General features: G+C 34.8%; 1 protein-coding gene across 2 annotated transcripts in view; it reads left to right on the top strand.

Annotated features, from left to right (window-relative positions):
• Window positions 1-586: 586 nt before the first annotated feature.
• LOC126771961 (lachesin-like) overlaps window positions 587-15303 on the top strand; it is a 77846-nt gene continuing 63129 nt past the window's right edge. For both annotated transcript variants that reach the window (XM_050492167.1, XM_050492158.1), the window contains exon 1: window positions 587-746. In XM_050492167.1, the coding sequence (XP_050348124.1) occupies window positions 665-746 (82 nt within the window). In that variant the 5' untranslated portion in view covers window positions 587-664. The remainder of the gene's footprint in view (window positions 747-15303) is intronic.

The raw sequence follows: 15303 nt of genomic DNA, 5'->3' as shown, positions 1-15303 counted from the left end.
TAACGTTCGACTGTTTTCTCGCAGTCCGTATATGAATAAAAATAAATTACCATAACTATATCGTAAGAATATTTTAGTTAGAATTCATGACGTTACTACACAATATACACACATACGACGCGCCGCATTTATTCAAATTATGCTAAGTAATATTATTATTTAATTAAGATGTGCTGTTCATGTTGATAACATGGCTCGTTTATAAGTGTGCAAAGTAATATGCGTCAAATGTTCCACTACTGGGTAAAGGCCCTGATTATTTATGAACGCATGTTTTCTTACAATTTTTTTTCTTCAACGCCTATCACGAGGTCGATTCTAAATACAACTTGCTCCAGGTTGCGTCCTACCCAGTAAACTATTGCGGTTATTGCAAATAACGATATAATAAACATAAATCACATGATTGGTAGAACTTAAAGGAAATGTAAAAAATGTTGGAATTCGTTTATATATTAAGTTAAGAACATTTTAATAGAAAATGTTTAGGAACGCTAAAAATTTAAAACAATAATCATATATTGAATTTCATTTTTGCAGGAGAACATGAATCATGGACTTAAATAGAAGCTATAGTGTATGCAGTACAATGGAAAGTTTAAGGTGCCAAGAACTGATGGTCGGTGGTAGATGGCAGCGAAGGACGGTAGCCCGCTGAAGCAACATGGCAGCGGGCGCACGTGCGCGAGGCGGAGGACCTCTTGCGCGTCTACTTGTGCTGGCAGTACTACAAGTCAATTTTATAGGTAAAATATTTATTGTCTAATTAATTCACTAAATTTAAAACACTTGTATTACTTCAAAAGTTTTTTCCTCACAAACACACGAAGGAGAGTCGAAAACGATAAATTTAGGCATTTAGAATTTGCTTATGAATTGACTGGCTTTAAAATTTTGGTATTCTACCAGTGAGCGTTCCCGTATTCGTATAAATTCATTCACCGTGGCCATCTGTCTGTCCATCTGCCAAGACAAATGGCCAAATGCCAACTTCTAGTGAAATACAAATATTTTATAAGATTGGAACAAATTCCAATTCCAATCAATTTAGCCAACTAGAACGGTTTTAACTACAATTTTAATAAAACAAAACATCTTTAATAGAGAACAATAAAAAATGAGTTTTTAAATTAATTCGACACTCTTTGAGCAATTACAAAAATTTAGCATATATATTTGTTTGTTACGAGTGAAGTGTTTATATCATCCAATACGTTGTATATCACCGCTAGATGGCGTTGTATCGAATTATATACCGATTCGTATTATTATACGAATAAGTATATAATAAATAAATTTAAAACATTTAACGCTTCATAAAGCGACATACCACGTTTTTGTGATAGCACTTTGCCCGCACTAAATGTAAATGCAACAGCGAGATTGCCAAATAATACAGTACCGTACATTTACGACATTTGTGTAGTCCATCCAGAGTTTTGCAGTTTTCATCTAACAAAGTGCAAGCTTTCGCAGCGTTTGCGTGAATTTCTACTTTATGACAATACACGGCCCGTTTGCGCGGTTATAAAAACATTAACACAAAAGATTATGGCGGCAGCAGTTTATATGATATGAGGCGGCAAACCGTCAGTTGTCAAGTTAAATTAAAAATATTTACTTTAATGGAAGCGTAGTTGTTTTGTTACTAAGAGTCGTGTAAATATATAACTCATTCACTTACACATTCATTTATATTTTGAATTCAATGTATTTTTTAGCTGATTCAAAAAAAAATTAATGTAACTGATTAGTTTTTATTAGTGTTCCAAATACGACCCTAAACTTTATTCAACATATTAAATCGTTTTTCATCTTTTGAACATCTATTTTTCTACTCTTATTACCAATTCTTTTATTCATAATACAAAAGCTTAGCAATAGCTACTAAACGAAAAAAAAAGAGTTTGACAAACAGAAAATAAATGTACTGAACTGTTTTGTCTTTGCCTGTTTATATTATATTTAACATTTAAATTTAAAAAAGGAATACGAATATTTACCAATAACACCCCCCCCCCCCCCTGTTTTAAAACTGACCAATATGATATTTATTAACTGAGTAAATACTGCACGCTCATTAGTCAGCTTTTGCGTTATCGGCTTCTATCGACCAATAGCCATGATTAATGTAGCATTGGTCAGCGTTTCAGAAACTAGAGGTGAGAGTGAAATAAGTCCGCAAAAATGTTTATTCGTCGCTATTGTTGCCACATTTATTTTATTTTAAAACTAACTATAACATTAAATCAAAACGAAATGCCTTTCAAAATTTTCCTGTACGCACAAATATATAGAAAAATTTAATAAACTAACTGAATCTTTAATTATTAAATTAGTATATTTAATTACGTTGCAAAGATACTTTAACAATATGTAATATTGTTTTTATTAAAATATTTAAATTACCTGAATGTTTGCTAAAGCAAGTCAAGGAAAATTAATTAACAAAAGTACCTAATTAGGTCCGCGTAGCCAGAGAGAAAAACGTTACTTTTCGAGCTTGAAACATTAATAACAGATATATGTCGCTTTATTATAAGATTTGAAATTTCATATATTTTATTAAGGTACGCTTGCATTATACATTATCCTTATAAGTAAACAAATAATAATCGTATTTTTTCACAGTATTTGACTTGAATTAAGTTGCTTACCAACAATTACATAATTTCAACTTCTTTTCAAATAGATTCTGACAAAATAAACTTTTACGGACAGATAGAGAGGCACGGGAGTGATGTCATAAACGAACCAGTGTTTTTTTGTCGGATTTACGAAATCTAAAACAAAATATTAATATTCCAAGCAAACCAACTTCAGTTAAATAACCTTAGGCAGGGATTGGAGGAGAAGAGCTGACGATCGAGCTCAGTGGCGTGCCATTGGAGAGGCCTACATCCTGCAGTGGACTGACCAGGACAGTTGACGACGATGGATCGTGTTAATTGAATAATAATAATATACTACGTTAAAAACATATAAAAAAAACTGAGACCAGTGGCTAGAACATATAAATCTTCATCGAATATTGCGGTTCACCTCCGGATAAGCAATACTGAGTATTGTTGCAATGTACATAACTTATGTTTATGATTGATCTCGTGCTTGGTGCTTAAGGAAAAAATCGGAAAACTCAATGGTGAAAAAATCCTTTACATCTCTTTTGCCCAGCTGTGACACATAGATTTCTTTCGTTACCTCAATTTTATAATAATCAACTGTTGAATGGGCTATATGGGCTATATGGGCTGAGGCCTCCTCTCCCTTTTCGAGGAGAAGGTTTGGAGCAACTTCCACCACGCTGCCCCAATGCGAGTTGATGGAATACACATGAGGCAGAATTTCAGTGAAAACATGCAGGTATCCTCACGATGTTTTCATTCACCGTCGAGCACGAGATGAATTATAATAACAAATTAAGCACATGAAAATTCAGTGGTACTTGTCCGGGTTTGAATCCACGATCATCGGTTAAGATTCACGCGTTCTTACCACTGGGCCATCTCGGCTACTTACTACTACTATAATTACTAAATTACAACATTTTTCCAAAAAGATTAAAAAAATAGGCTATTACAGACAGATAGGCAGACAATACCATCTAGTCGACCCCAAACGCCAACCTCGCCTGCCCGTGGTGCCCCCTGCTAGATAACTGACGAGGCTCTGGCGACCGAGCTGTGGCGGTATAACCACTAAGACCTGGCTGGGTAACCTGACAGAAGAGGCTTCAACAGCCTGGGGATACAAATAATCTCCAAAAGGTTTGGTGCAGAAGGCAAGGGGAAACCACTGCAACTATCCTTCCCAAGAAAGTCAACATGAAACTACGAACAGAGAGAATACGATTGCCATGCGACCCGCGTAGGAACCAGCGCCGTTCTGCGTCCGGGGCAGGCAGTGTGAAATATGTTACCGGCCACGGGGTAGCTGGGAACCAGGCTCCCCATGGAAATTCAGCAACTGGAACATATTACAAGCTACGCCAAATCCAAACAATAGGGACATGGAATGTGCGCGGACTACTCAGCCCTGGGAAATTTACTATCTTGGAAAAGGAGATAATCAGATGCGGTCTTAACATCTGTGGACTCAGTGAAACCCACTGGAAAGGCAACGGCTATTTCGTCACTGATTCCCACGCCGTATACTTTTCTGGAAATTACACCAGCCAGCCAGAATGGAGTAGCTCTATTAGTACCTGTCCACAAGAGGAGCTGGAGTGTGATTGGCTTTGAAGCAGTGAATGACAGAATATTAAGTGTCAAACTTAAAGCATCACCAGTGAATCTGAACATCATGCAGATATATGCCCTTACTAGCACTGCAAGTGAAGTGAAGTGAAGAGGACATTGAGAGATTCTATTCTGAAATAGAAACTTCCTTCGCTAAAGTACCTAATAGAGAAACTCTAATAATACTGGGCGACTTCAATGCCAAAATTGGAGAAAATTTTCACCAGCCTGGACATTGTGTGGGCAAATTTGGACTTGGAACACGCAACGAAAGAGGAGAACGTCTCATACAGTTTGCAAATGAAAATGACCTGGTGATAGCCAATAGCCATTTCCAGCACCATCCTCACAGGCTATACACATGGACATCGCCAGATGGTAAATATCACAATCAAATAGATTATATCCTAATTAGATCGCGATGGAAAACATCAATTAGAAATGCCCATACATTACCCGGGGCAGATTGTGGATCTGACCACCAACTTCTAATTTCAAAGTTTAAATTAAAGTTAAAAGCGGCTCGAAGTCACCAAAAACAGAGAAGAATTGAAGTTCAGGACAACTCAAAGTTTTACGCTGCTGCAAAACAGAAGTGGGTAGAATGGGCGAATGCAGACTTTACAGAGGAGACGCCTGAGAGGTTGTGGGACCGAACCAAAAAACTAATAATAGAGTCTGCTTCGGTCTCGGGATCATCAGCTGCAACATGCAAGCGACAACACTGGATGTCAGATAATACCTTAGAACTAGTTGAACGGAGACGCACGCTAAAGTCAACAGGTGCAGGCATTGGCGACTTAAACAAACTGTCAGCACAAATTCAGGCAGGTTGCACTGGCAGCACAGGCAGGATGCTCATGCAAATAGACATGAGTCCAGAGATCTCTATCATAAAATTCGATCCATCACAAAGAAACTTCCTTCCAAGACCTGGGTCATTGAAGATAGTGATGGTAGAGTGGTCAATGAGCTAAACCATATAACTGACGTTTGGAAGCGATACTGCCAGTCCTTGTTCCAGGACAACCAGTCGAAAAACTTCCTGATACAGAGCCCGGAAATGAAAACCAGACATTCTTCGATCAAAAGTAAAAGCCGCCATTATGCTTCTAAAGAAGGGGAAAGCCACAGGAAGAGATGCTATACCGATCGAAACTACAAGAGCCTTAGGCGACATAGGTGTCAATATCTTCCACAACATATGCAACAAGATATGGCATTCAGGAACATGGCCTACAGAATGGTCTCACACGGTTTTCATTCCTTTGCACAAGAAGGGTTCAACTAAGAAGTGTAGCAACTACCACCTTATAGCCCTCATACCTCATGCTAGTAAAATTTTACTACACATACTTAATGAACGACTGAAGAACTTTCTGTCCAAGGAAATTGCACCAGAACAAGCCAGTTTTGTAAAAGGAAGGGGTACACGTGAACAGATCCTCATTGTTCGATAATAGAGAAGGCACGAGAGTTTAACAAGCCTACTTATATTTGCTTTGTTGACTTCTCAAAGGCATTTGACTCAGTAAAATGGCCCAGACTATGGAGGGTGTTACTGGATATGGATACACCGAAACACTTAGTTCATCTTCTTAGACGTCTTTACGAAGATGGGACTGCATCCGTGCGGACGGATGATGTTTTATCTAAAGACTTTCATCCCAGCGCCGGAGTTCGCCAAGGATGCATAATATCACCGTTCTTGTTCAATGCTTACACAGAACTGGTAATGCGCATTGCGCTTGAGGACTGGAGTGACTGTGTTGCAGTTGGTGGGCGCAAGATTACGATTTTGCGCTATGCCGACGACACGATCCTGTTTGCGTCTGACGCGGTTCTTATGGAAGAATTGCTTCTTAAAATGGAGTGCGTATGCCAAGAATTCGGATTAAAGCTTAACCGCAGTAAAACGAAGATGATTATTGTAGACCGGGCGAAAAACAACTCGCCCGAGATCACTCACTCACTCACACAGATTGTAAACTGTGAGGTCGTCCAATCCTGTATATATCTGGGAGCTTTAATATCGAATAATGGCGGATGCGTAGATGAGGTCAAGCGACGTATGGCAATTACAAGAACTGCAATGGAGAGGCTGAAGAAAATATGGAGGAACAGAAACATTACCAAAGCAAATAAGATCCGGCTCGTACAAACGCTTGTTTTCCCCATATTTCTATACGCTGCGGAGACGTGGACTTTGCGGCAGGTCGAAAAAAAGGAAGATCTATGCTCTGGAGATGTGGTGCTGGAGACGAATGTTAAGAGTTTCGTGGACCGAATTTCGCACCAATATCTCCATTCTTCAAGAACTCGGCATTAAACAGCGTCTTTCGGCGCTGGTTCGAAAGCGCATACTAACATTTATTGGGCACGTCTCCCGGCAAGGAAATGACTCCATTGAGCACCTTGTTATTCAAGGCAAGGTGGATGGCATCAAACCACGTGGAAGGACGCCCATGCGATGGACCGACCAAATAAAAACAACTGTTGGCGGTCCTTTGCATGAACGCACGAGGCTTACCACTGACAGGGACATATGGCGCAGGCTCGTGAGGCGAATAACATCTGCGCCGAATAATTTATAATACTTCAAGGCGATCACGACCACTCTGACAAGAGTGTCACGACGAAGAAGAAGATGAAGGCAGACATGAAAGTGATCCTATATACGATCTAGTATTTCTACGGATTAACGAAATCTAAAAATATAAATATATTTTAAATAAACATTAGTCAAATAACATGAAAGAAATCTTGTCTATACAATATTAAGTATTTAATTTAATTATTTATTACACAAACGATATTGGTTATAGTTATATTCAACGCAACAATAACCTTATTCGGTTTTACATGAGCGCTGTTATATAATAATCAGAAAAGAACATAAAAAATTTAAGTGTCAGGATATTTATTGTGTTAAATATATTTAGAGTAAATAATTTAAATTAAGAACTAAAAACAACTTTTGAAAACATTCAACATTTTTGTAGAAAGATTTTATGAAAAACGTTTGTATTGTTTACTTTAAGTAAAAAATAAAAATATCTGAATAGATACAATACGTTGAACGAGACATTTGCAAATGAATATTTAGCCATTTTTAAAGCGATTCATTCGACGTTGATAAAAATATAAAAGCGGCAGAGTAACATGGATGAACCCTTTCAGAACTCAAAGCGCTGGCTGCTTGAAGTTCTCATTGAAAAACAGTCCACGGTCAAAACATCAGATCGCTTAAAACACGCATGTTAGCTTCGTCCTTACAAAAATCGTTTTTTATTCTAACCCCGAAAAGTTATTTATGGTAATAAGATGGATGGATATGATATGGATTTTTTTAACTAATTTGAATTTTTGATTTACCATTTTTTTACATTGATTTCACAGGATTTAGGGAATATATTCATTGAAAAAGTTGCCTAGCTCTGCAGAGTGTACAACGCGCCTGGCGGAATTAAATTAATCTCGCTGTAAAATTTTCACTTGCCACCTTATCTCGCGTCGTATTGTCGTTTTATTGTGCCTACCCCTGAAACCATTAGCGAAAATGTCACAGCGCTGGCATTGTAATCGCGCGCCCGCGGCTGGTCCGCACAATGATGCGGCCATTCGACCCCGCCCGTGTACGGCCGCCCTTACCTTTACGCTATGATACAAATTTGACTCTCTATAATAAGCCTCGTATAATTTCGAGAATTCATACATCACCCTCACTCAATTTGAATTACGAGCGAAGTAACATCATAAACAAAGGTATACGACAAATGCTTTTAGAACGTACGCATGTATACTTGCGAATTCGTTTAATATGGCTCCGAAGGTATTCCTCGTATGCGAGTCAAGAAATCTCGCGCCGACTCGTGAAGATTCCGCTCACGTTGTAAGCAAGTGGCCGACAAAGGAAAAAGGGCTTGCATACCTTATTACCACCTTTTTACAAAATCCCTACTTACGCCTATGTGAAACACGACACACTCGGGTAATTTAAATAAATAACCAAGCAAGTATCTACGTGATACCACTGATAATACATTCCATGATACATTGTACAGATTCCTTATGCAAATGTTGTAATTAACTTGCTTTTGTCGAATTTTTATATAACTGCGTAACAAAAATTCAAAATATTTTCTTTATTCTTTGACGAAACCAATTAGAAAACTCCTGCATATTTTTCTTCGTCAGAATGTCACTGCGGCTTTACTCGCAATTAATCAGAAAGTCAATGAGCCGTTTTGTTTGGACATATCTGATGAACCATCCTTCCCTAGCGGATAACGCAGGAACATTGCGTCGAATTAAAGTTATACTTGCTATAAAATATTTCAGAATTTTTAACATAAAACGCTGTATTGTGAAAATAGTGAGTTCGATGAACTCATGAAACGATTCAAAAGGAAACTGAAAGAAGGAAAATGTAGAAACAATGCGAATATTTATCGTTGTTATCTTATTTGCATGCAATTCAAAATATTGCTCCAACATACATATACCATGAGTCGTATTGCCTCCCGACTTGTTTATAGAATATTTACTCATAAACATGCAGATTGCTGGTGGGACGCGTTTTTATGTAAAAGAGGAAAAGGGGAGCTATTTTATTTATTGCCCTCTTGACATGGTGCGGCGACAGAATGAGAGATTTCTACGAATGCATTTCAGAATTAAATCTCTTTAAGCCATCTCGGTCTAGTGGCAAAAGTGTAAATCCATACTTTTATCAAAAAGGGGCTTAATTGTTATTATTATTATTATTATTATTAAACAACTTTATTGCACACTCACAAGGAAAAAAGATAAGACAAACACAAGTTAAAACAAAAGAAAAAGAAAAACAAAAGTTCAAGAGAAGCCATGCTATATAAAAAAATTGTTAAATTTTTTATAAAATTTAACAATTAAAATTGGTTTTATTACAATACCATGGCGCATGTTTTTTATGTTTGTAAAAATTCTATATTTAATATTTATTTAACATCTTAGTATTAATAAATACGTGTTCGTAATAATATTGTTATTACCAAAATCATAATTTTTTTTGTTCAAACCCGGGCAATTTAATATTTAATTTCAATCAATAATCATTATCATTACCAAGAATTATTAAATAAATTAATACATTAAATAAAACAGTTGATTACGAAACTATATATATATAGACATTGGAATTATGGACATTGGATGTAATATTGCTTATCAACACTGAATATATGTATTTTGCGATACGTTAAAAACCGTTCCACGTATTAGCATATAAAAAGTCGAAAGCGTAAAGAGTACCTATCCACATTAAATAGAGAATCCTTCACAAAATAGATGATTCATGCATTCAATATTTATACGTCAAATGTTTGAATATGAAAATACTTTCATCATTGATATCTGATTTATATAAAGTAAAATTACTAGTTTACACACTGATATGGATATAATAGATAAAACTCGTGATATTTGAAAAATAAAACCTTGACGGCGTTATCTAGTGGTCTAAGCAATAATGCTGCAGATTCCAGGGTTCAAACCCCGAGCCTAACAAAAGTTATTGGTTTTTATGTTAATAAATCTATTTCCGTTCGTATCTTAATTTGAGAGTGAGTGAATAAACCTGTGCGCACATACTTGTGCATTATAATAATATGTCTTATTCAGTCTCGCTTGGGATTGATCAGTACTTTTTTATATAAATATATATAATTGAATAATATATAAAAAAATATCTAATGCCTGTCCAAGTCACGGCGTATCGCTAGTCTAATATAATTAGGTACTTTTCATAAACATAACATTTTAAAATGCTTTCTCATTTCTAGTCGAAGGATCGTACAAGTTTGATTATCGTGAACGTAAATAAATAAAATAAGAATCGTTTTCCAGTTCGTGATTCATTTCAAAAACAAAGGATATAAGTCTCCTTCTGAAATTGTAAATAATATTTTTATACTCGGAGACATAAATGTTTTTGAAAATATTTGTAAAGCGCATTTCGTGATTTGATGGTTTAATAAGGAATGAGAAGGTAAATTTAATATATTTAAAATGTTTTACTGTATTTTGCAGTTTTGCTTTGATGTTTTTGTATTTGTTTAATTTAATGAAGATGTCATAAGCCATTTTAATTTTTCTTATTAATATATTAACTCAGTTACTGCTCATAATATAATATAATGAGGGATGGAGTTAAGTGTTATATTATTTTATGTATTGAAAATTTGTATTCAAACATCATGATGAGTATTTAAGACGTGAAAACGTTACAAGCAAACTCACTTTCGTATTTATAATATTAGTTAAGTTTACTAACATAGCGACTATTCGCTCTCCGGATTAGCTCTATCATTTTTTCAAAATATATTCTTATAAAGTTTTTCACTTATATTTTTGTACGAGAACAAAAAAAAGTTTACATATTAAAGTCTTTATTATGCTAAAAATTATTTATATACTTTTTAAGAATCGATTGAAGTGTAAACATCTTAGCGATCAGTTCACTGTATCTTGTTGATGAACAAAGATGGCATTTTTATTAATGTCTCTACTATTGTCTTGCATCTCCACTTTATGTGTTAATTGATTTATTGCATAAGCAATAACTTGAAAGTTTTTATAAAAATGTTCACCTTAATCTTAGATTATATATTGCATTTTTCTGTAGCAAAGTATTTAAGATGTAACTACTGTATCTGAGTGGAATGAGCGACTTTTAAAATTTCAAGCTGCGATTATTTTTCTTCACAACTTCGAGGAAAGCCTCGGAGTTACACAAATAATCCGGAAAATAGTTTTGCGCCTCGGCGCTTCATAACAACATATTTTGCGTTAGTCTGTTGCTTTTAATGCCTTATTCCCGCTTAAAGTCTGCCTCTAAAGTGAGAGGTCGATTTAAAGCTTTCCCCTCGAGCTATAAGCTATTATAAGAAGGATAGTGGTTAATAAAACAATATGATTCATGTTAGTGAGAGCAATTTGTTTCATAAAGACAATATGGTTACTTTTTTTAAATTCTTCTTAAATAATCTGGAATGTTAATTTTATAATAAAAATATGAAAATATTTTATTATAAAGTTGGCAATTTTTATTACATTGTTGCAACATAACAAAATTAATTTTGAGCTTTATTTAAAAAAAAATAGGACTTCCGATAAAAGTTAAACCTTGAAAATGTTAAATATATTTGTCCAATTTCCACATCTACTGGCACTCCAAGTAGTAGGTACAAAATATTGTAATAATACACTTTAATTTAAATAAGTAATAGTTAAAATACACTTAAATTATTTGTACTTTCAACGATTTCATTATATTAATATTAATGTCCTCCAGACCGATTTCTGACACGGCGGCCAATATCAAGAGAAATTAGCCTACTACGCAGGAGATATTATAGTGCACAAGCGTGTGCGCAAACAAGTTTTCACTTCAAAAATATTAATTAAAAAAAAATATTTTTCCAAATGTCATTCAATAATTTTGAAACTTGATGTTTTCAGGTCGGAATCGAACTCGGTCCAATCGAATAATCGTAGTATTTCAGACCTTTAGGCCGATTAATCGTTACACGAACCAATGAATGAATTCAATCTTTCATTATGTTTACATTAGCATGTCGGTGACGCGAAGCCATGAGTTTATCCCCTACGATAAGCCTGCGCAACGCGCCTAAAGAAATTTTCACTTCAAAAAGGCTTATCTTTATATAACTCTAACGATCAAACAACTACAGTTAATTTCGTAGATGGTCCCGAGAGGTTGCTGAATTCTCTTTCCATTCAGCGAGTCGATAATCACCTCTCTAATGTCGCTTGGCGGTGTTGATGCAAATAAATTAACAATGCCGTAGTAATTTATAAAATTAATTTCGAATTGGTAAAACTTCAGTCTTTTATTAAGGTCAATACACAAAATCATTTGCACGATATATATTATTTATGTACACTAATATGATAACTGCAAAAGTAAGATAGTTGCTTACGCTTCACGGCTTAACCACTCAATCGATTTTAATGAGAATTGGTATGAAGCAAGCTTGAACCCTAAGGGCGAACGTAAGCTACTTTTTTACACATTCCCTAAGACGAGGGTAGAATCTTCGGGAGAAGACTAGTACTTTATGTAATTACATCATTTATAAATAAACATAATTTAACAGATCAATAGTTCTAATTATAACAGTAATTGGATATAAACAAAATTTCGTTTTTTGAGTAATAATTAATGTCGTTGAAAATATAAATTCAATATTCAGTTGTAATTATAATATTATACACGAAATTGTTGACGAGACGGTAACTCTTAATTAAGAAAATTATAATTAATATGTTAATTATTTTAATAAAACAGAAAGATACATTTTTAAGGTAATAATACTTTTTCGTGTCACGTGCTTTTGAACGAAATTAAGTACATTCGTGATTTGTTATTATAATACATTTTAAATCCTCCCATACTAATCTGATTATAACACATTGTTATCATAATATCTGATTTAGTTTGACACAATACTTAGTTCATTTTTAAAGTACAAGTATGTCCACGATAATATTTCTTTCATAATTGACTGGCTGGAGTCGCTGTTTCGTGGGTTTCATGATGATGTTACATCACCACTTCCTTTAAACATTGACACTGTAAGTTTATACTACCAAATTTATATATTATACCAAAGTTATCTTTGGGAACAAAGATGTTATTGTCCCTTGTGTACAACACAGCAACAATACATACTGTTGTTGGCGGTAGAATATCTGATGAGTTGATCGTACCTATCCAGATGGGCTTGCACAAAGTAGTAACACCTAAATTTATCTCCGCTAATAGGAATAATAATAGTTTTATTTACAAGATATATTTCGGAGAGTGTGCTCAGGAACTATTTAATTTGGTTCAACCGTCACCTTTTCACCACAGAACTGCTAGGCATCGATAAGATCTGCACCCGTACGTAATTGACGTATTTAAGACACGTACGACACGATACAATATGGATACCTTCAAGTCTAGAGTCTCGTAAGGACTACCCAAGTATTTGTTTTAATTCTTCATCTTCAGCTTTTAAAGAGTTATTATGATATAAAGCAGTAAGCTAAATATCATTGCTGAGCAAGCTTATCGATCCATGTCCACTATTATTATAATTTAGTGTTGCGGTTTCAGTAGCGTTTGCTATCGAGTCGATGACGTGATTTCGACGCTTCCATTCCACGATAATAGCAACTTCTAGTTTTGTCTATGCTTAAACATAGCGAGGATACTCGATAAATAAAATAAGTTAAGCCGGAACTTACGGCTTACTCAGTAGAAAAATAGCATATTACTATAAATTATTATTTATATAATAATCCTTTCGAAATTCTAAACGAAGCGAAAAAGTTTGTTTTGAAACGAGTGGTGTGCAAAGAAGATAAAACCCTACGGTTGTCCACGACAAGTGACGACGGTCACGTTTTTAATTACCTCCGTTCTATCCGTAACGTGTCACTAGACTATTTTGTCTGTACGTGGATAAAACTTAGACAGATTTAGCTTAGTTCCAACATATGTATATAAATTATATATATATATAAAAGATATTTTGTTTTGCTTTTCATTGCTTTCGTAATATATTTTAATTGGAAATGAAAAGATCATTTTTGTGAATTTTTGTAGCGCTAATTACTTCATAGAACAGAGGCTATTCGTTCATATAGCGAATTTATTATATTGTTTATTATAATATTAACGTCCGATTTCGGCCACGGCGGTCAATCTCAAGAGAGATTTGCCTACTACGCAGGAGATATTATAGTGCTCAGGCGTGTGCACAAAGATAGGTGCACTTTCTCTTCCCTCACTCTCATAATCCGATGGCAACCTAGGAATTGAACTCAGGACCTCCTTATATTCCTTATTAGCTGCTCCGCGTAGTTGCTCTGCTTCTGCTAGGCTTCAGCGGGCTATCTAACACTGAGATCTGAGATTAGCGAGCTAAAAACAAAACAAACACTATTCCGCTTAACAATACCAGTATATATAAGAACATCGTATTATGTATTGTAATACATAAGTTAAATACCTCCTTTCAAAAGGAGGATTTTTTTTTCTGTAAATAAAACGATGATATTGTAATAATTGTATATTTACCATGAATATGTAACTTTATGTATATATATGTGTACAGATAATATAAAACCATGAAAAAAAATCTGCCTTGTCATGTTTTTTGTATTATCTGCTCACTTATGTTTATAGCGTTAATAAACTGCGAATTGTGAAAACCTGGTTTTATGTGATGTAAACCCGTTGTAGAATTGACAAACGTAAGCAAAATTAAAAAAAAATACAAACATACGATTGATAGAAAAAAATTGGTAAATTTAAATCATATCGAAATATACATCAAATAAACTAACAAAAAAATAAACGTAAAGCAACAAACGATTTGGAATCTACTAAGAAACCCAGCAAGAAACTTAGTAATTACTTGTTTTTGAAGAATAAATTACAAATATCTAACAATATATACGATAACGATTTCTATTTTACTATCGCTACTCCTGTTGTATTTTTTTAGCGACAGTTCATAAGTTATGAAAAAAATTAGAAAATATTTTTCACTTCTAATTTGAAATGTATATATATCCCCACTAATATTTTCGATTGGCAACATACAAATGTTTGTTATAAACACTATTGCTGAAATCCATCCAATATTGCTGAAATGACGAGCCGGTTGGCGTGGTTGGTAGATACCTGCCTTTCACGCCGAAGGTCGTGGGTTCGATTCCCACCCAGGACAGACATTTTTGTGCATGAACATGTCTGTTTGTCCTGAGCCTGGGTGTAATTATCTACATAAGTATGTATTTACATAAGAAAAGTAGTATATGTTGTATATCAGTCTAGTCTCCATAGCACAAGCTTTGTATAAGCTTAATTTGGGATCAGATGGCCGTGTGTGAAAAAAAAAATCCTTTGTAAACTTCATTCTATTTCGAGGTTTAATATTTTACTGTTCACTACATATCAAACGAAGTCCCCCGCTGCGTCTGTCGATTTGAACGCGATAAACTCAAAAAG

The sequence above is a fragment of the Nymphalis io genome, chromosome 1 (assembly GCF_905147045.1).
Source record: "Nymphalis io chromosome 1, ilAglIoxx1.1, whole genome shotgun sequence".
Lineage (NCBI taxonomy): Eukaryota > Metazoa > Arthropoda > Insecta > Lepidoptera > Nymphalidae > Nymphalis > Nymphalis io.
This window is presented reverse-complemented; position numbering and strand designations above follow the sequence as displayed.